Source organism: Akanthomyces muscarius, chromosome 5 (genome assembly GCF_028009165.1).
Source record: "Akanthomyces muscarius strain Ve6 chromosome 5, whole genome shotgun sequence".
In the NCBI taxonomy this organism is placed as follows: domain Eukaryota; kingdom Fungi; phylum Ascomycota; class Sordariomycetes; order Hypocreales; family Cordycipitaceae; genus Akanthomyces; species Akanthomyces muscarius.
The window spans coordinates 2,924,998-2,942,809 of NC_079245.1; the positions used below are offsets into that span (position 1 = coordinate 2,924,998).

Consider the following 17,812-nt stretch of genomic DNA (forward strand, 5'->3'; position numbering starts at 1 on the left):
TCCTAAGCGAGCCGATCGCAAAGAGTCAAATCTGCCTGCGGCAGCGGCTGAAAAAAAGAGGCGCATCGGCGTCCCGAAGCTGCGTACAGACACCGATGCAGTCTCGCCTCGGGTCCGCCTATGACAAGACCGTCTTTGTCTTTGCAGACAGCCTGTGCAACGACTGCGCCATGTGCAGCAACTGGATCTAGAGAATGACCAGGAGTCGGATTTTTTTTTTGGTGGCGCCTTGATTCTCTGGGGTTACCCGTGTGTACTCATGACCTGGGGAACTTTTTATCGACAGGTCCTACGCGAAAGGACTGGTTGACGTGCATCCAGCCGCGCGCGACGCAGCACAATGCCGTGGCACCATTATATAAGAAATACAGAAATCTCACAGCTCGTCGGTCCAAAACTCACCTCTTGCATGCAATACTCGCGTTTCTTTTCTGAATGTGTCGCTATTTCGCAATCGCGACCGTCAAATTTTCCCTCTCCCCAAAAAAAGAAAACACAAGAAAGATAACCATGTGCCAGTTCATCCAAGTGCAAGAGTTTTGTCCGTGCCCAGCCGATGACAAGTGCCGGCGCATCGACGAGTCGGTGTCGACGCCGTACGGGCCGCGCCACTGTGTCAACCAGACGGCGCTGGTGACGATCGTCTGCAAGCCGCGGCGGTTCATCATGTCGCATGCGGCCTTTGCGGCGCGCGAGTGCCCCAACACGTCCGAGGGGTCGAAGAAGGGCCCCGGGGGCGACAGCTGCGTGTTTGAACCGTCTGATAGAATGTGCCAGTTGTGTGCTGATTTTTGCTGCATTCCTCGCTGCGTTTGACATTGCTGCGCTCAAGCGCAACACTTGTGTAGCCACACACACACACACACACACACTGCACAGCTGAACTTTCTGTATGACGTCTGGGCGGCCCGTGACACAAACTGCTGCGCGGCAAGAGTCGGTGTATGGTATAGTCAGCTTGCCATCCCAGCCCCCAAACGGGGAGTACTGTAACGATGGACCGCGATGCTGACTTGGCCAGGCGTGTTGTCTTGCTGTAGCCCACGCTCAAATACCTGCTGGCCAGTCGCGGGCGCGTTGTGGCTGGGCAATCGCTGCGTTGATTGTGGCCATTTCTCCGACTCGGAGTGGCTTTTTCGAGAGTCGAACCTTCGTTAGTATTCGATCGAATGGCCCAAATGGCGGGCAATAAAATGAATCATGTGCGCCGTAAGTTTGTCTGGTGAGCTTTTGGTTTGGCTGGTTCCTGTTGTTGCGGGTGCGTCATTGGCGCGGGGCACCAGCGCGGGGCAGAGATTTTCGTCCTGGGTAGCAGACGAGTTTGTCGCAGCAAAGAGAAGAGGCAGTATGTTGATGCAATTACCGAACCAGGCAATCTAGTCAGTGATTAACGATTTTTGTAACTGGTAGCATTTTTCCAGTAATTTTCAGGGTCCTTTTAGCGTTATCGCGGCCGGCTGTTTGACTTTTCTCTGGTGCCCCTCCTCCCGTGCTGCCCCTCCATTGGCCAGCGACCGCGTCGCCGTGATCCACTCAGGTCCCCAGGTGTGAATAATTTTTTGTTCCCGTCGCTGTGACTCGTCTCGCGCTCCCTTTCCCTTGGCGATTTGACAAGAGCTGTTTTCAGATTCTGTTCGTCTGCCCGTGTTCAACCGTAGACCGCGAACTCAGCCGCATTTCTCTCCATCCAGGTCGCCCATAGAAAATCCGCCGTCATGTCTGTCACCGACGTTGAGACTGAGCCTCACAAGCTCTACGACACCATCCTCGTTCTGGACTTTGGGTGAGACTCACAACTGACCCTGCGATAGTCGTACATGTGCTAAATGCAGTTCTTCTCCTCCATAGCTCCCAGTTCTCTCACCTTCTCATCCGCCGTATGAGAGAGTTCAACGTCTATGCTGAGCTTCTGCCGTGTACACAAAAAGCCGCCGACTTGGCCTGGAAGCCCAAGGGTATCATCCTGAGCGGTGGTCCTTACAGTGTCTACGAGGATGGTGCCCCTCACGGTACTATTGCACGCCCGACCCCAAGTACCTAGTGCCAAAAGTAACACCTTCTTAGTTGATCCCGCCTGGCTGGACTATGGCGTTCCCATTCTCGGCATCTGCTATGGTATGCAGGAGCTTGCCTACCGTCTTTCTCCCGATAACGTTATTGCCGGCACTGCCCGAGAGTGAGCATATTTAGACGTCGTTTTTCGAAGCGTTTGACTAACGTTGCGCAGGTACGGTCTTGCCGTTCTCAATGCTAGCAAGGTCAGCGGTCACGTCGACCGTCTCTTTGTATGTACCCATTTATGCAGGCACTTGATACAGCCGTCTAACACATTCGCAGGAGGGCATTGGTGAGGATATGCGTTGCGTAAGTTGACCTGAATACTTCCGTTCACACACCCGTGAGACTAACAACAATCAGTGGATGTCCCACGGTGACAAGCTCGCCAAGCTCCCCGATGGCTTCCACACCATCGCCACTACCAAGAACTCCGAGTACGCCGCCATCGGCCACAGCGAGAAGCCCATCTACGCCATTCAGTTCCACCCCGAGGTCACCCACACCGAAGGGTACGTGACCCAGCAGCTCCTCGCCTGAAGTTTTACTAACCAGCCGCAGCGGTGACATTATTCTTAAGAACTTTGCCGTCGGCATCTGCAAGGCCCAGCAGAAGTGGACCATGGCCAGCCTCGTCGACCAGTGGATCACCCGCATCCGCAACCTCGTCGGTACCAAGGGCCAGGTTCTTGGTGCCGTCTCCGGCGGTGTCGACTCGACGGTCGCCGCTAAGCTGATGCACGAGGCCATCGGCGATCGCTTCCACGCCGTCATGGTCGACAACGGCTGCCTGCGCCTCGACGAGGCCAAGAAAGTCAAGCAGACTCTCGAGGGTCATCTTGGCATCAACCTGACTGTTGTCGACGCCAGCAAGCAGTTTCTCGACGGTCTCGCCGGCGTCACCGACCCCGAGGCCAAGCGCCGCTTCATCGGCGGCAAGTTCATCGACATCTTTGAGGCCGAGGCCGAGCGCATCGAGAAGGATGCCGCCCACTCGGACCGTGCCGGCAAGGTCGAGTTCTTCCTTCAGGGTACCCTCTACCCTGATGTCATCGAGAGCATCTCGTTCAAGGGCCCCAGTCAGACCATCAAGACGCACCACAATGTCGGCGGTCTGCCCAAGCGCATGACCGAGGGCCACGGCCTCAAGCTCATCGAGCCCCTCCGCGAGCTTTTCAAGGATGAAGTCCGCGAGCTGGGACGCCAGCTCGGCCTCCACGAGGAGCTCGTCATGCGCCATCCTTTCCCTGGTCCCGGTATTGCCATCCGTGTCCTCGGTGAGGTAACCCCGGAGCGTGTCGAGATTGCTCGTCGCGCTGATCATATTTTCATCAACATGATCCGTGAGAACGGTCTCTACAACGAGATTGGCCAGGCCTTCGCCGCTCTCGACCCTAGCGTGAGTCCATCGCACTCAATACAATGCATTTTCACCGCAGAAGACTAATTACATATAGCGTGCTGTCGGTGTCATGGGTGACAAGCGTGTCTACCAGTACATCATCATCCTCCGCGCCATTCAGACCAGGGATTTCATGTCCGCCAACCCTTACCCCTTCGACCACAAGCTGCTAAACGAAATCTCCACTCGCATCACCAACGAGGTTGACGGCGTGTGCCGTGTCGTCTACGATGTCACCAGGTAAGCCAAGACTACATGACTATAATAACGAGACTTGCATGCTGACTACGATGCAGCAAACCTCCTGGCACTATCGAGCTGGAGTAGAGAGAGTATGGGTAAATTGGGATACAATAGGGGCACAAAATATAGAATTGGGTTATCACTCTGAGACAGAGCTTTTATACGTTGCACAATCAATACATGGTTTTTTTTCTTTTCCCATGGAATGCAGGAGTGCTCGAAGCGCTGGCTGACCTGCAGCACGCCGCTGATCGATAAATTACCTCCCTCAAGCCAGAGCGCCTCGTGCGTTGTCTGCGCCAAGACAACGGTCGGGAAGTGGGAGGTAAATGGCAGTTGTGGCACACCGCGGAGCAGCTTCGCTCGATCCTTTGCATCACACTTCATGTTCGGCTATCAACTCGTGTGACCGGTAAAACAGCAGCACCTACAAGGACTAGCTAGGACTTACCGAGACAACACCTCGTGTCACTGGTGGCTACCATCACTGTCTGAGACACTCAACTGAGTCCAAGGATCAACAAGACATATCTCTATCAACAACAAGTCTGCTAGGCGGTTCAGATCAAGGCAAGGTTTTGTCCACTGAAAAAGTGCATATTATATTCTGGATATGTATCAAATACGAAGCTATGTATAGCATCCCTTTTTCTGTACACTGGGATGCGGCCAAGAAATAAGATGCGAACGAAGTCTCAAGTAACACACGCTGCCGGCTAAAATCTGAGCCGAGCTGATTCTTTTCAGTTATCCTCCATGTCCTTCTGAGCTTGCTCCTGGTTTGACCCGGAGCAGTGTTGTCGGTATCAGTCGGACGAAAGGTGCAGTACTGCTGTTTAGACGGCAACACCAACGGGACGCTGGCAAAGAACAGCCTGATCGGCCTGTATTACGCGGAATTAGAACTTGGTCGTTGAGTAACTCGTTGAGAGTACTTACAACAGGGAGGACGGCGCAGCGAGCGGCCTTGCCAACCTTGGCGCAGATTTCCTGGAAGTGGCGGGCGTCACGAGGAGCCTCGCTAGCTGCAGTAACTATTAGTCAATGTCAAAGTCGACAAAGGTTTTCAAGGAGTGTCACGTACGAACAGAGGCGTCGAGGCAAAGGAGTCCGAGAACGTCAGTGGCGGAGCAGACGAGGTTGCTGAAGAGGCCGTTGGGGCAGAGAGTAGGGTTAGTGTAGGTGCGAGCAGCGAGCTCAGCAGGGGCGGCAAGAACGCCAGCAGCGAGGGCAGCGACAGCGAAGAACTTCATTTTGATGGTGGAAAGTGGTGGAGTGTTCTGAAAGAAGAAGTGATGTGTAAGAGACTTGAGAGTTGATGGTGTGATGATCTGAAAGAACCAAGAGAGAGAACTGGGGGGATATCCTGTCCTTTATATACTTGATTTCGAGGTCATTGCTTGGCCGTCAGGATATTGTCCACTCACTTCCATCACACCCAGCCGAGGCTGTCTCTGCTCCACATGGACCAGTCTACCCACATCCATAGGCAAGGCAAACTAGACCGGGCTTGAATGGCAAGACGACGGCGGAGAAACAAGCAAAATCACTTGGGAAAAATGAAAACAAATTGTGGCGTCCGAGGCTGCTGTTGTTCCCTGCAGGCCCCCAAAAAAGACATCAATGCGGCCTGGCCACCCCGGCCCCACCACCAACTTAATAAGACTGTCCAGCTCGACGGGGAAGAATACGAAGAGTGTATGTATGTATGTATGTACTACTGTGCTGTGATTGCACGTTAACCACTCCGCGATCAGTCGTACAGTCCCAATCTTAAACAGCCTCTCGGATGTGTGGGCGAGTCGGAAATGACCGATTGCTGTCCGTTGAAATGTCGCGTCCCATCGACCGGCCTCGGGAACGGAAACTATAGTTTGTTGCCCAGCAAACCGGACCAACGCCGTAGATGAACCAGGAGTAAAAAGGGGAATTGGCAGGGAGAGACTGTTACATCCGATCATGCACGACCTGTCGAGGCCCATTGCTACTGCGATGGCTGCCGTACTAGTACCAGTGGTAATGTGTTGCCAACTTACTAGCTTCACACGCTTGGATGTACATCTTGGGCGGTGGGTGAGCAAACGGGGGGCTGGCTACAACGTCGCCGTCCCGTTAGGTTGGGGAGACTAAGCTAACGAGGCCTGCATCACTCTGACCGCATCATTCGTGAGTACTTTCTAGTGTTTGAAAATTGCAGAGGGCTGAGAAAAGGGTCTGAGACTCTGGTGACCTCGTTTCTCGCTCAACGTCTGTGACGGGGCGCCGCCCACGGCTCAACGCCGCCACCAAGCCACGGCTTAAATTGCGTGGCGATTTGGCTGGGGGCGCCGCCCGGGTAGCGATGGCAAAAGGCTTTTGACAGATAAATCTTGGAAGATATCAGTACAGCAGGCTGAGTCCGGCGGAACACGGATCTCGCACTGCCATCTGCCGCATCTCTTATGAGTTGTTCCACGGGCCACGACCAAGTTTCGGCACTTGACCGACTGGTTTTTACTTTCCTCGTCTATCTTTGATTTATGCGAATGTATTCATGAAATCAATTGACCGCAAGTGGAAGGGGCATTGTGCAAAATACAGGGCCAGCATTCGCAGCCACCATTCCCGTTGACAGGACAAGGCTCGGGGTTACTGGCTGCGGAAGCAAGCTGGACGCCCGCCCTCAGATCCCGTTTTTTTTTTAGCATAGGCCCGGGTTCCCTCTCGCCGGACCTGCCCTCCATCCATCCATCTCTGCCCACACTTGGGATGGGTGGTGGCACTTGTGGGTTCTCACACCAGGCGGTGTTTTTTTTTGTTCTAAAGGAGCTGCCAGCGCTAACATCGGACTATCGCAGAAATGCCCCGTCAAAAGTGTGGAGCGTGTCGCTGCACCCCTGGGCTTTGACCTTCCATGCAATATGCCTATCCCAACGGATGAGGACGAGGGTTGGAGGGGGTTCGATGAATAGGCGATATGAAAGATTACATGGGGTGCGGCGAAAATAGGGCGGCAATCTCAGATGGCGAATCAGCCATGCCTCCCAACTGGCATTCGCACACGGAAATGGAAGAGCACAAGTGCAATAAGCAGGATGTGGCGTTTTGCCCCCATCTCTGAGTTGTCGCCTGCGTGCATATGCCTACGTAGGACAGTGAGCAAAATGCAAGTGTCATGAGCTGAACCCAGATCCCTGTTCCTGCAGAGGGCAACAAAAAAGCGAGGCGGCTTATTATTACGGGCAAGAAGCAGGTTTGCGCCCAGTCGCTTGTGTGTTCAGCTTTTCATGTACCACGACATGTCGGCGGCGTGCAGACGAACAAGGGCCAAGCATTGGACGGTTGCATGCAATTATGCACAAAGCTCAAGCCAATTTTGTGCACTCGGAACTTTGCAGCTCCGATATAACAAATATAATTCCCTGTTGTTCACAAGTTTTGATATGTCACGTTTTATTGCTAGTTTTTGCTCGGATGCATTAGCAGGAGTAGGCGTTTTGCTTCTGCTCACCTGAATAAGCGTTAAACCGCCTTTAGCTGGGCGTTTCGCCAAGCAAGACAAACAACGCAACTACTCCCAAAATAGAGGTGGAAAAAGAGAAAGAGAAGAAAAAAACGGCCCTCCCAAGGAATCTCATAATCTCGGTTTCTGGCCATATTCCACCGCCTCGCGCCAAGCTTGCCAAAGTGTGAGTGGCCACTGGCACAGCCCTGGGGTTAAATAAAGGCCGGAGAGACATGCAGATTGACGTGGCCCAATTCGGATCTCACAGCTACCAGTAGTACATGCCTCTTGCGCCAGGGGACCCAGTCTTGGGCAGCTCTAGCCTGTACAAGTACCGCTTTCCCAAAGCAGTCAGCCCGTTGGTGATGTGTGAGACTGGTTCTGCAGCTGGAGATGCAGACATGTTTCTCGGTTAGAAGTTATCAAGACAGCCTCTTCATTTCGTACAATGGGAACAACGAAATCAGTCAAATGTAAAACATTGATGTCCCTTGATTTGCAAAAGCCGTTTACTTTTGACAGATCGCAAACTCAAACAATGGTCCACGGCGGAGCTGGCCCATTGGTGATGCTACTGCGGTCCGGGGGGGGCCTGGTCTGCCAGCCCGGCAGGGCCCAAGATCCTCATAGTTGCCTTTCTACTAATAATAACACGCACGGCAGATGGCCACGCTCCAGATATGCATCACAGTACATATGAGCCCACACACAAACAGCAACACCTCTGTTTGGGATGAGCAGTTTCTCGATGCTGACTGAAATCGACGCGCATACGGCGGCGACCTCTCCGCGGAAAGACGAACGCTTTGCTGATGAGTGGCTTTCATGCCTCGGCGTCCCTCGAGACCGAAGGCTAGTACGAGTAGCACTGCATAGCGCCGACCTATATCCTTTGTCATTACCTACTTCTGCAATGTACGTTACTTGCAGCCGCACGCTACGGGCGAGTACATATGTGCATGCGTGGTCGAATACTAATTGCCTGCAGCACCCCTCCTCTCAGCTATGGGCTAACCAAAGCCAGCAATGCATATTTAGCGAGTCTCCCTCCAGCCTCCAGACCGGCCAAAGCCAGCAGGGAGAGGAGCCCGGCAGAAGGACCCCTTGCTAGCCACACCCAGAAAAGGAAAACAGCGTCGGCGCTGGTTGGCTGGCGGACTGTGCAGGGCGGGCCCGGCCCGGGCGGCCCCTCCGCTGGCTGTGATTTGCCGCTGAGGGGCTTTTTCCTACCATACCCGCTGTCCAAACAAAACAGCCTGTCATGCAGCAAGGCTTGCTGCCATCGGAAAGACCAGGATGCAGCCTGGACGGTCGTGGGCGGGCCTGCCCATCCAGTGCCAGCTTCCAGACCAGCCGTGTCATGCATGTCTTTCTTTGCTGTGGGTTTATACACTTGGGCCAGACTGGTAGTTTCCGTGCTGGCTGCAACTGTGCAGGAAGGTTGGGCTAGTAAGTAGAGGGGGCTGAGTGAATCCGCGGCGGGTTTTACTGCGTTTTTTTTATGTATTTTTTTACGTTTCCAGCATTGTCGTAACCAGCGTTTTCTTCGCCCCCCATAGATCCGGACAGAGAGGGAAGGACAGGGAGATCCTACGGCACCTCGTAGACTGCCCCGGAATTCAGATTTCGTATTGGTGGTTTCGTCTCAACCTTTGCACAAGGCTGCGTTGATTGACAGCGCATCGAAGCTGCTAGGCTGCTCTTCTGTTAGCTAATAAGCATTAGACTACAACCAGCCACACCTTGACGGCGAGACATGACGGGGAACTGGCTAGTGTTACAACAGTCATCCCAGACTATTCGCTTCGCGATCCTAAAATACTGGTAGTGAGGGAAAGGGCCTGTCGCGTCCGCGGTCCAGTGGAGTATCCAGGGGTGCAAGGTTGCCTGACCTCTCGCGTTCCGTCGAGCCTATCGTCCATTCTTAGTGTCACGGAAACCAGGCTCCCGACCCAAGCTAGTCACCCGGGCGGCCAGGCGAGAAAAAGAAAGCAAGCAAGCACCAAACTATTCCAATGGCCGTACTGTTTTCTTTTTTTCCCGCTCCGCTGTCTTTTCCTTCCTTGGACAACATTATCATAGCGTGGCCGTGAGTTCGTACAGAAAAGGAAAAACGTGGAAATTAGACAAAAAGTGAATCCGGCCGGTGAGCACGTACACTGGCAGCAAGTCTCACTGCAGTCCTTGGGCAGCAAGGAATTCCTTTCTTTCTTTTCTCAGTCTCCTCTCTCAGACCCTGCTTTTCATAGCACCGGACTTCCTTGGCTCGGAACCATGCCCAGCTGTGGGCACCACGCTCGCCAATGCAAGTACGCGCCTGACGAGCAGGAAGCTCAGACACCTGGAGGGGGACTTCCAGCTTGGCTCCAAAAAGAAATACGAGACACAAGCAAGGTTGAAAGAGCCTTAGATGGAGCAATCAGGTAATCTGAGACCTGTCAGGTGTTCAGGACGGTACCTGGCTAGGCGAGGTTGCTACCCATGATGTGCACCAGAGTTGCTTGTCCCGTTCAGTACCCGAGCAGTGACGGCGCTTTTTTTCCGCTTTCATGAACTCTGCCTGCATTAGATTAATTTCACCAATGTACAGGGTCATTTGGTGTGTGTTACTGTCCCATTGTGATATTGGTCAGTCGCCCCCGAGATGTTACATCAGTCGTGAGCTTGTCAAACTGCCAGGCCCGCGGGGGGATGCTTGCGACGGCAAGGTTTTTCAGTCCAACTCTCATCTCGATCCACGTCAGTGTTTCCCGTCCACTGACTACTTACAAGCTGTCTTTCAACTCCCGTTCTCCTTGGCCCCAAGAGCTGAACCAGAGACCCATTGCAAGTCTCCACGACAGCACCAGGGCCGTTAATACTGGTACGATTGGGGGCCGAGCCTAGAGTATCTAATTGACTCCATTCGGACCATGACACGCTGATCGCAACAGTTTTCAGGGCCAGCGCAGTCTATCCCAGCATCAAACATCCATCCCGCGCACTTGTCATGCAGCGGGCGGCCGGGTGGCTTGAATCCGGCTTGTCGGTGGCGAGCTCAACAGTGGGTTACGTGCCATCAAGCGTGTAGCTGCATCGCCCAAGCGAGAAAAGAACGCTGTGCTAGTTGGCAGTTGGCAGCCCATCTTGCACACCTTTTTTGTGGCTTTAATATACGTGCAGTGTCGATCGCAGAGGATGAAAAGGCAATCAGGCACTCCTACTTGCTAGCTGATTCTATTTTCCGCCGATGCGCCGAAGGTCATGATATAAATAAATTGCCCGGCAAATTGCAATCCAATTTGGGGCTTGACAGAAATCAAGAAAAACTCCGGTGACAAACCTGCAGCTTCTCTATGCCGATCATCTACGTATCGAGGCGTATTTTCCCCAGCCGCTCTGCTGCGCCCGCGATATGGCAGCCGTCGGTGGCTGACTTGCGGCCAAGCCTGCCTCAATAAGCTGCATGACAGCCAAAGTACGCCGTTGACGTACCATCTATAGGCTCTCGCCAGCCCGCATTTTCATTGAACAACCCACGGGCCGTGGATAACGAATGCCTTTGACCTTGATCAGAACAATCTTCAAAAAGTAGGCTCCTTTGAATCCCCAGTGCCTGAATCACATGTGTACCAGTAACCACGTCGTCTTCGTCGCGAGACAGTCCACAACCGCGCTAAAATAGCTCGTCGAGACATGGTGTCACAGCTCTTGCCATGCATGGCCACGACCGCCCTCCTACAAAATCTGCACAAATGAACCCTTTTCCCGAGACAGTCGACTCTGCGATAGCGGCTAATGTGACATCTCTGCAGATGAGACCTGTTCCTTTCCACAAAGTCAAGACTGGATGAAAAAAAAAATCGGACGTCTGTTTCACTCGTGAGCAGCAGCCTCAAGCCTATGCGAGCCAACGCAAGAGCCGCCTTCCTCACTAGCTTCCCCGCAATGAAACACGGACACATGGTAACTGAGCCGCAAGTGCGTCGCGCGAGTGTGAGATCGTCTCGGATGAAATTAGCTTCACGCGGATATGCAGGACCGTCTACCAGCCGCAACTGCACAGGTGATCTTCCGTGCGACACTGATTCAGGGTCGCGTTGCTAGCAGGAATCTTGGATTTGATGCAGATGGGCTCACCTCAATGACACCGCATCTCGTTTCTCGGGGTGACGTGATCATGGCATAATTTTGTGCTCCGATGCGTTGCGCACAAGTCAGTTGCACATCCAAGTGCTTAGTAGCGAATATTTGACTCGACAAATGAAAAAAGTCCACCCGGCACCAGCACCTCCAACATTAATCGGCATTATTCTCTTCTAATTTCACACATCTGTGGGTCAGAACATATAGGATATCGAGTAAAATCCACTTGGCTTTCATAGCCTCGGCTGCCTCGTGAGGCTCTCGCGACTCTAGGGTAGGAAGTGTTGATGTTGCTCGTCAAGCACCTCGATCGATGAGTGAGATGTAGTTCTCAAATCAAGGCTTAGCGGCTAAAGTAGTCAATGCGTGTACTATTTCGAACAAACAACTTAATGTAATTGGGATGTAGTCAAGATGCAAATTGGAATCTAGGTCTAGGTGTACGCTGTTGGCACGTTAATGGAACAGCCACCAGCAATCTCGTAATCCGTTATGCTCCTACCGTCAAACCTTGCGCTTGTGCATGCTAAGAAAACATCAAACGGTGGGAGATACTGCAGTACTCAATCGTGATACCCTTGAAGAAGATTCGAACCTTCGTAAAGCACAGGCTGTCGAGTTCCCACGTCGTAAAGGCGTCAAAAGTCTCAATTACGGATGATAGTAAATATCGAAACAGCACTATAGAGGGAATCGTCCATAGTATCAGCGCAATACTAGCTGTCTAGGGGGAGATTCAGCTGCTCGGAGGCGATCGGCGTCGGAGTGGCGGTAGGATGCAGTCGAGGCGTGGCCAGAGAATCCGCCATCTGCGGAGCCGTGGATGGACGAGAAGAGAGCGATAGACTTGTGTCCGCGGTGAATCAAGGGGAATAGCAAGTCTTTAAAGGATCTGCAACAAAATGATGGTGGAAAATCGCGAATAACGTTCTTTTTTTAAAATGCTCAGACGCAGACCGCGCAGTCATCACGGTAGCAGCAACCATGATTACCTCTGAGAAAGTTCAGACAGCCAATGACGGGATGGTTTCCAAGCTCGATTATCTGGTGAATTTGAGAATTAAGTCAAACCTTGAGTCTCGGACTTTTTCTATTACGGGATGCCAAGAGACTGGAGTCACAAGCCCAGCGATGCGCAGCGGCCGCCGAAAGTCAGATCAGGGTCCTGGGTCGAGACGCCTATAACACAATGCTCGTTTTGGATAACCGTTGGCCTAGGAAACCGCTGGTCGTGGCTTACCCTGTCACCTTTTTGAAATTTCTCTTAAGCTGCGCAGCATTAGCGCAGCGTCGCTGAGGCGAGAACTGCTGCTCATGAGCTGCATACGACCAAAGCCCAAAGCATTTTCGATTTGCCATCAAGTGCGACTCTTAAGGGCAAAACTTAAGGAAACCCCAGAATATGCATTAAGCTTTTTTTTTGTCTAAAAGAAAAAAGAGCGAGAGGGGTGGCTCGGCAAGCACGAGTTCCATGAACTCAAAAAGGTAGGTCTCGGAGGGAGTCGAACCCTCGCTGGCGGAATCAGAATCCGCAGTCATAACCGTTAGACCACGAAACCTGGGTCTTGTGGTGGGAACGCAAGCGCCATATCACGGCTCTTCAGCCCCGTTGGTTGACGCCAAAGATCGATGCGTTTCTAGGAAGGGGGTAACGCTGCGCTTTACAAGGAGAAAGCATACGCCATTTAAGGAGGCGAAGTTGCCAAAGGTAGCTATCCATCATAATCGCCCCGGGCAACAGTGACCAATAAGCGCACGACGCTTTGCGCAACGCTCTACGCTACTAGCAGCCACAACCAACTCCTTGCTCAACTGCTATCGCGAGACCAAAGTGGATGTCGGCAAGAAACAAATTTCCGCGTGGAAATTATAATGTATATTGGCTAAAATCAAGCATTTTCATTTATCACAGGTGCGGTATATATAATGCGATTTTTCCCACGTCGCTGCCGGTGCAGTGAGTCGCCAGGCTCTGTCCAATTCCTTTTCATCAACAGGAAGAAGTGGCCTACCTGTGGCCGGACGTTGCGCCGGTAGTCCAGTCAGGCTCATCACCGCGCCACGAAGTCCCTATAATTAAAAGTTAGTACATTTCATCCATGCGTCTATGGCCTGTCTTTGTTGAGGGCGAGCATTCTTACCTAACGTTGGATGTGTCAGGATCGGGCCATCCAGGTTGGGAATCGCATGCTCCTTGGACCAAGCGACTAGCTTGTCCCAGCTGCGGCACTGATGCTCCGTCTTCTCAGTCGGCCACGGAAATCTATAGTCGTCGATCCATTCAAACGGGTGCAGCGCCACGTCCCCATGGCACATGAGAGTTTGGCGCAGCAAGTCGATGCAGTGGTCAAAGTGCTCTCGCTGCTGCGCCATAGGATTCGGGTTCTGGTAGTAATCGGAGTAGTAGGATTTGCGGACGTGGTTTACGCAGTGGAGGGTATGGTAGACGTCTAGTGTGACAAAATAGCCGCCTTTTTCGTCGTTGAGCGGTACCGATGTAACATTCGCCTTGTCGAGATCTTCTTTCTGCACGCGAATGTCGTTGTCTTGAAGGACACTTTTGTTAGTACGATGGGTTCAAAGCAGGAGAGTGGCGAGGCCGGCGTACATTGTAAAAGATCTGCCCACGCTTGATCGACTTCGGGACGTGGCATGCCTCTAAAACTGCTGTCTTTGAAGACTTCATGATCGATCGTTTGCTTATGATATTCGACAGCCGTATTGGCCGGTGCTGCGCGGGGTCGTCAATATATGATACCGCATGTGTGCCTCGCTCGATTCACTTACAGTAGACTTGACCATTTTCGCACTCGCACTTGATCGCGCGCAGTTTTGCACCCCATATCAGTAGCAAAACTGCAATGATGCCATAAATAGTAATGACCCCGACGTGTAAAAATATTTTTAGCCGTCCGTTTTGTTTCGATCGTCTATCTTGTAACGAAAGCAGGAGCTTTTCCTGTGATTGGTCTGAGCTCAAGAGGCTTTCTGTATCAGATGCATCTGTGGCATCGCTCGTGGGTTTCTCCAAGTGCCTTTGTGAATACATGCTTAAAGACCAATGTTGAGATTGTCGCTTGCCAAAAATTACAGTCTTGAATGCTTGTCAACTGTGGCGAGAAAGATGTCAGAAGCAAAGGCGAAGTAGGGTACGTGGGGGTGGAACAGAGCCAAGCTCAGCGCCGCCTAGTTAGGTTACTTAGTGCTTACCACTGTGGTGCCCTATGTCGTACCAGTCTTGGCCCCCATCGTCAGAAGGATTCTAGGCGCAAGCCACATTTGCTCACTGCCACCAGATCTGCAAGGTTACATCCGGCACTCGTGGACAAAGAATACTCCGTCTTGAAGAAGTTCTAATCCTTTGTTTTTACGTTTTGTCGATTATGTTTGTGGTGTTGCTGCTCAGAGTTTTACGCTAGCTTCAAGGATCCAGAGCCTGTATCGGTCAATTTACACAGCAACCACAGGCAGCGCAGTGAGACAATTCTTGGTTTATGACGAGCATTAATTGAGGAGCAATAATTCTAGTTACACCAGTTCCAAGTCTAACTATTGTAGTGGCCAAGCTCATGTTGTCTTCATACCCTCATTCTAAAGTCGTCACGCAACAGCTTTTCAAAGCCTGTCGATTAGTTCTCGGCCTCGTCGGAGCGCTTTCCCCAGCCAGCCTGGTTGTTGTAGAGAATATCGCCCTTGGGAGCGCGCTTTCCCCAGCCGGCCTGGTTGTTGTAAAGGATATCGCCCTTGGGGGCGCGCTCCTCGACCTCTTCAGAGCGCTTACCCCAGCCAGCCTGGTTGTTGTAGAGAATATCACCCTTGGGGGCGCGCTCCTCGACCTCTTCAGAGCGCTTGCCCCAGCCAGCCTGGTTGTTGTAAAGAATATCACCCTTGGGGGCGCGGGCATCGACTTCCTCGGAGCGCTTTCCCCAGCCGGCCTGGTTGTTGTAAAGGATGTCGCCCTTGGGAGCACGCTTGCCCCAGCCGGCCTGGTTGTTGTAAAGGATGTCGCCCTTGGGAGCACGCTTGCCCCAGCCGGCCTGGTTGTTGTAAAGGATGTCACCCTTGGGGGCGCGGGCATCGACCTCCTCGGATCGCTTACCCCAACCAGCTTGGTTGTTGTAGAGAATATCACCCTTGGGGGCGCGGGCATCGACTTCCTCGGAGCGCTTTCCCCAACCAGCCTGGTTGTTGTAAAGGATATCGCCCTTGGGGGCACGCTCAGCCACATCGACGGGTGCGGCAAGGGCGGCGCCGAAAAGGGCAACGACGACAGGGACGGAAAACTTCATGTTGAATCAGAATTTGGGTTGAGTATATTGGCAATAAGAAGTGTAAAAGTTTGTTGTTTCGAAAATAGCATGTTATGGTGAGCGGAGGTCTGGGATATGTATGTGACCTGGTCTCGCATAAGCATACACAAGCAGGTCTTCCTGCATGTTGCAACGCACCCACCAATGGCGGCACTTCACTAGTCTTCTTTCCTGATCCGATCCCTTTATGGCATGCTACATTGCGACCTTGTTCTCGGACTTGAGTTATGGATACCTGACCTTGCCAGTTTTGAGTACGGGTTTGACGCCAGTGTACCTAGGCGGAGAGGTCTGCATCATCCACCATGTTTCTCGCCCAATCATCCGTCATCCCCTCCCTCCTAGGCTTAGACCCATTATTTGAGAGACAGCTATTAATAACGAATTATGTGGTGGCTTTGGGGCTCTGCTTCAACTCCAATGCATGGACAATCTCTACGCATCCGCATGGGTGCAGGATTACCAAGGGAAGCGGGCAACACGAAGTCTATTTTAGAGACAGCAAGATGAATCATTTTGTACGAAAATAACACGTCGCGACGATAAAGCCCTAACATAGGTAGTAGAGATATAGAATTGGTCCTCGGGGCAGGTCGTGTAAGTCAAGAGAAAGTGGCGGAGCTGTGGACAATCGTTTCTAAGTTCTGACATGCAAACTAAACCCAGAGTAGTGTGGCGGTTGCTCCACCATCCATTGGCACTTGCCATCCCACAAGATAGAGGAGAAAAATGGCGTCTTACTTACATCTCACACCGCGTGATAGATAGTGCCATGGCCCCCCGCATAGACTTGGGCTGGACTAGCGCTCCCCGCAGGGCTGGCCGCGTACCCTGCTGTGTGTGTTGAGGTTTGTAGGTTCGTTTAAACGAAAATCAAGGCGGCACCATGGAACTCCGCAAATGTAACACTTGCAGTAGAATATCACCAGTTTGAGATGGAGTGGCGGAAAGGGGGGCATTTCTTACACAGTGCGGAATAGAGACAGCTCCACAGCTTGCCACCCCAGGCAACTCAGAGAAGATCCGTGACCTATTCGTTCGCAATTGGAAAGCAATACTCGCAAGGCCTAGAACTGCAGTAATACACTGGCTACGGCGAATAATACTTTTGCGAAACAAAAGAGCGAGATTGAATTGATTCCTTGACCGATGGAACACAAAGTCGCTCAACGAGCCTCCGATGAGGTGCCTTTTTTACAGGAGGGGGAAAAAGACAGCTACGAGCTGCCATTACGCCCAGCTCGTCGCGAAAGATGGGCAAATATTCTACCATACTCTGTCGTGCTGAATGTGGGTTTGTTATTGGCTCTCTTTGCTGTATGGAGCTTGCAAAAACACGACCCCAGCAAGCATTACATTCCCAACGAAGTCTACTGTAAGTAGCACTCCTTATTGCAAGGAAGAAGATGCGTACTAAGAATCAAAAGCACCCGCAAAATCGGTAGTCGAGTACAACAACATACTCTTTACGGGGGGTCTCAAAGGAGATACCTCAAAGTATCTGGGCTCGACACCAGAGGTTGACGAAGCCTGGGATGACCTCTACAACAGTACGTGTTTGCGCCTGACTACAGTGGCCAATCAGCACCTAATTTGTGTTTCCATTCTAGAAGTCTTGATCTCCCAAATATTACCGGAAACAGCGGCCAAGCTTCCCAACGCCACGACGAGGTTCTCAAACGACACCGACTACCACATCGTGGAGCTCGATGTCTTCCACCAGCTGCACTGCCTGAATATGATGCGCAAATTAGTTTATCCCACAGCGTACCCGATGGACCTGACATCAGGCTCCGAGGAGGCTGAAGACAACATCTTCCACATGGAGCATTGCTACGAGCAGCTGCGGCAGTCGCTGCAGTGCACGTCGGACCTCTCCACCATTACCTGGCAATGGAGCAGGAAGCAGGGCAGGTTCATCGGGAATGTGCACACGATGCATACGTGCAAGAATTTTGACAAGATTCACGAGTGGGCGGTCGAGAACCATGCCGCGCAGGACTTGGATTTCTACGAGTTTGTTGAGGGAGCGCCAATCTTCAAAAACGAGTAGAGCGATTGGGGGGGCCAATACCCATGTAATAGAATGCACATGGCACATGAAGAATACTCGATTTAAAGGCACGTGTGCAGTAGCAATAGATATTTACATGTACAATTAAATGCAAGCTTTACTGTTCCATTGGCTATTAC

General features: G+C 52.2%; 8 protein-coding genes across 8 annotated transcripts; 5 read left to right on the forward strand and 3 right to left on the reverse strand.

The window, feature by feature from the left end:
• Positions 1-510: 510 nt before the first annotated feature.
• Positions 511-1,040, forward strand: LMH87_010294 (uncharacterized protein; the record flags this gene model as incomplete). Its single annotated transcript, XM_056197432.1, has 3 exons — positions 511-747; positions 880-947; positions 1,022-1,040. 3 exons carry the CDS (start codon positions 511-513, stop codon positions 1,038-1,040), a joined length of 324 nt encoding a protein of 107 aa, XP_056054481.1.
• Positions 1,041-1,715: 675 nt separating this feature from the next.
• Positions 1,716-3,784, forward strand: LMH87_010295 (uncharacterized protein; the record flags this gene model as incomplete). Its single annotated transcript, XM_056197433.1, has 9 exons — positions 1,716-1,783; positions 1,849-2,009; positions 2,065-2,176; positions 2,228-2,285; positions 2,338-2,364; positions 2,419-2,567; positions 2,617-3,454; positions 3,513-3,697; positions 3,754-3,784. 9 exons carry the CDS (start codon positions 1,716-1,718, stop codon positions 3,782-3,784), a joined length of 1,629 nt encoding a protein of 542 aa, XP_056054482.1.
• Positions 3,785-4,536: 752 nt separating this feature from the next.
• LMH87_010296 (uncharacterized protein) lies at positions 4,537-5,133 on the reverse strand (the record flags this gene model as incomplete). The annotated part of the gene is made up of 4 exons (XM_056197434.1): positions 4,537-4,584; positions 4,640-4,725; positions 4,785-4,980; positions 5,128-5,133. The coding sequence occupies 4 exons, from the start codon at positions 5,131-5,133 to the stop codon at positions 4,537-4,539; spliced, it is 336 nt and encodes a 111-aa protein (XP_056054483.1).
• Positions 5,134-5,659: 526 nt separating this feature from the next.
• On the forward strand, positions 5,660-6,651 carry LMH87_010297 (uncharacterized protein; the record flags this gene model as incomplete). Its single annotated transcript, XM_056197435.1, has 3 exons — positions 5,660-5,716; positions 6,390-6,464; positions 6,538-6,651. The coding sequence occupies 3 exons, from the start codon at positions 5,660-5,662 to the stop codon at positions 6,649-6,651; spliced, it is 246 nt and encodes an 81-aa protein (XP_056054484.1).
• A 3,224-nt stretch (positions 6,652-9,875) lies between these two features.
• Positions 9,876-11,017, forward strand: LMH87_010298 (uncharacterized protein; the record flags this gene model as incomplete). Its single annotated transcript, XM_056197436.1, has 4 exons — positions 9,876-10,047; positions 10,118-10,227; positions 10,740-10,754; positions 10,979-11,017. The coding sequence occupies 4 exons, from the start codon at positions 9,876-9,878 to the stop codon at positions 11,015-11,017; spliced, it is 336 nt and encodes a 111-aa protein (XP_056054485.1).
• Positions 11,018-13,317: 2,300 nt separating this feature from the next.
• Positions 13,318-14,358, reverse strand: LMH87_010299 (uncharacterized protein; the record flags this gene model as incomplete). Its single annotated transcript, XM_056197437.1, has 4 exons — positions 13,318-13,379; positions 13,451-13,855; positions 13,918-14,040; positions 14,097-14,358. 4 exons carry the CDS (start codon positions 14,356-14,358, stop codon positions 13,318-13,320), a joined length of 852 nt encoding a protein of 283 aa, XP_056054486.1.
• A 580-nt stretch (positions 14,359-14,938) lies between these two features.
• On the reverse strand, positions 14,939-15,598 carry LMH87_010300 (uncharacterized protein; the record flags this gene model as incomplete). The annotated part of the gene is made up of 1 exon (XM_056197438.1): positions 14,939-15,598. The coding sequence occupies one exon, from the start codon at positions 15,596-15,598 to the stop codon at positions 14,939-14,941; it is 660 nt and encodes a 219-aa protein (XP_056054487.1).
• Positions 15,599-16,872: 1,274 nt separating this feature from the next.
• Positions 16,873-17,672, forward strand: LMH87_010301 (uncharacterized protein; the record flags this gene model as incomplete). Its single annotated transcript, XM_056197439.1, has 4 exons — positions 16,873-16,913; positions 16,966-16,994; positions 17,047-17,169; positions 17,230-17,672. The coding sequence occupies 4 exons, from the start codon at positions 16,873-16,875 to the stop codon at positions 17,670-17,672; spliced, it is 636 nt and encodes a 211-aa protein (XP_056054488.1).
• Positions 17,673-17,812: the final 140 nt, after the last annotated feature.